The 2,500-nt window shown below is 35.0% G+C and overlaps 1 protein-coding gene across 1 annotated transcript in view; it reads left to right on the plus strand.

Moving 5' to 3' along the window:
* The window catches only part of LOC144966964 (uncharacterized), a 62,374-nt gene that overhangs the window by 43,677 nt on the left and 16,197 nt on the right, over positions 1–2,500 (plus strand). The window contains exon 9 of the mRNA XM_078903657.1: positions 554–743. Coding sequence (XP_078759783.1) covers positions 554–743 — 190 coding nt within the window. The remainder of the gene's footprint in view (positions 1–553; positions 744–2,500) is intronic.

Raw genomic sequence — 2,500 nt, forward strand, 5'->3', positions numbered from 1 at the left:
AAGGTGTTGCTAGAATCTATCTACGAATTTGTCCTTGGATGTACTTGGTGGGGCAGACATTTGTAACATGGACATCTTGGTGGGGCATACATTTGTAACATGGACATCTTGGTGGGGCAGACATTTGTAACATGGACATCTTGGTGGGGCATACATTTGTAACATGGACATCTTGGTGGGGCATACATTTGTAACATGGACATCTTGGTGGGGCAGACATTTGTAACATGGACATCTTAGTGGGGCAGACATTTGTAACATGGACATCTTGGTATGACTTGTATCGCAATTTGCCGTTAAAATACGGTCAGATATAGGGTCACATGATCATATGGCTTTTTTCTGCCTCCTTGTCTAATTTTGATTAATATCAGTTATTTGAGAAATGTATAAAACATTAAGAAACGCATTAAGCATGGTTAGTCTATAAACATGCGCTACATAGATGTTACTAAAATTTATTTTGTTATTTTAAGTAGTAGGCTACATATATAAATCAGAACTTCGTTTGTTTGTAAAACTTAGTTAATAATTTTTCGTGTTTCAATTTCAGGGCAAAGTATGCATAGATGGCAAATGCAAACCCAGCCCAAGTGGGGATAAAACAATTTCAGATTTGTGTCCATTTGGTGATATGCCCTCTTACTCGCACGCTGGTAAACACTGGAGCTGTGCCAATGAAGTCAAAAATAAGAGGTGTACAGATGATACCTCCTTGCATTTGTGTTGCCAGTCTTGTAAGAGTGAGTGTAAAGCTTTAATTTAATTTCGAATTCTGAAAAGATGAGTTTGATACAGTGCTAAATGGTAAAGATGAATAACACTAGAAAAATATAGTTTCTAAACAGTTTTTCCAACTTCTTCTCCAGTATGAAGGTAATTTTTTGTGGGGCCCGAATTGATCCTAGTTTTAATTTGTTTTTATTTGATATATTTTTTCACTTATCTATTTATTTTATTTTGTAATTTTTTAATTTTTAAAAAAATTTCCTTATTTTTTAAATTCATATATTTATTTGTTTTTCTTTTGTTTTGTTCTTCTATTCTTTTCTCGAAGATTCGACAATCGCACATACACTCCTCATCTTTCCCATTCCAAAAAAAACCCAGGGACTCCCTCCCTCATACTGTTTCCCAGTAACTTCCTACTATTACTATTACAACTGCTGCTGCCACCACCACTACTACCACTACTAAAACTACTCCTACTAGTATTCAAACTACTACTACTACTAATACTACTACTACTACTTCTACTACTACAAATACTACTATTACTACTACTACTACTACTACTACTACTACTACTACTACTACTACTACTACTACTACTACTACTACTACTACTACTACTACTACTACTACTACTACTACTACTACTACTGCTGCTGCTGCTACTACTACTACTGCTATTACTACTACTACTATTACTACTACTACTACAACTACTACTACTACTACTACTACTACTACTACTACTACTACTACTACTACTACTACCACTACTACTACTACTACTACTAGCACTACTACTACTACTACTACCACTACTACTACTACTACTACTACTACTACTACTACTACTACTACTACTACTACTACTACTACTACTTACTACTATTAATACTACTACAACTACTACTACTAGTCGTCGTCGTCGTCGTAGTAGTAGTAGTAGTAGTAGTAGTAGTAGTAGTAGTAGTAGTAGTAGTAGTAGTAGCTGTAGTAGTAGAACTAGTAGTAGTAGCAGTATTAGTAGTAGTAGTAGTAGTAGTAATAGGAGTCGTCGTCGTCGTCATCGTCGTCGTCGTAGTAGTAGTAGTAGTAGTAGTAGTAGTAGTAGTAGTAGTAGTAGTAGTAGTAGCAGTAGTAGTAGCAGTAGTAGTAGTAGTAGTAGTAGTAGTAGTAGTAGTAGTAGTAGTAGTAGTAGTAGTAGTAGTAAAACTAGTAGTAGTAGTAGTAGTAGTAGTAGTAGTAGTAGTAGTAGTAGTAGTAGTAGTAGTAGTAGTAGTAGTAGTACGCGTGGCGGGGGCTTAAAACTGCTGTTAACTATAATCCAAAGCCCACGATTATATCAGAAGATATTGAAATTGAAACTTTAAATAAATTTTATTCACGTTTCGACACAGCAAACAAATTTGATATTGAAAATGAAAAACATAAATTAGACAGGGCTTTGGAAGATGAAATGACTATTGAGGTCAGTGAAGAGGAAACGAGATTCGTATTTTCGAAACTAAACGAGAGGAAGGCTGCTGGGCCGGATGGATTGAAAGGAAAATTATTAAAAGAATGTGCCCATCAGCTTTCCCCAATTTATACACATATTTTTAACTGGTCCCTCCAATGCGTTTCGATCCCTGAAATTTGGAAAACTTCAAAAATTATTCCTGTTCCAAAAAAAGAAAAACTTGAAACTATGAACGATCTCAGACCTGTTGCACTGACTTCAATAGTCATGAAATCTTTAGAAAAACTTGTTCTTGTTAAAATTAGGAAT

Source organism: Berghia stephanieae, chromosome 3, assembly GCF_034508935.2.
Source record: "Berghia stephanieae isolate SIO BIC M18660-M18661 chromosome 3, UCSD_Bste_1.3, whole genome shotgun sequence".
NCBI classification, from domain to species: Eukaryota; Metazoa; Mollusca; class Gastropoda; order Nudibranchia; family Aeolidiidae; genus Berghia; species Berghia stephanieae.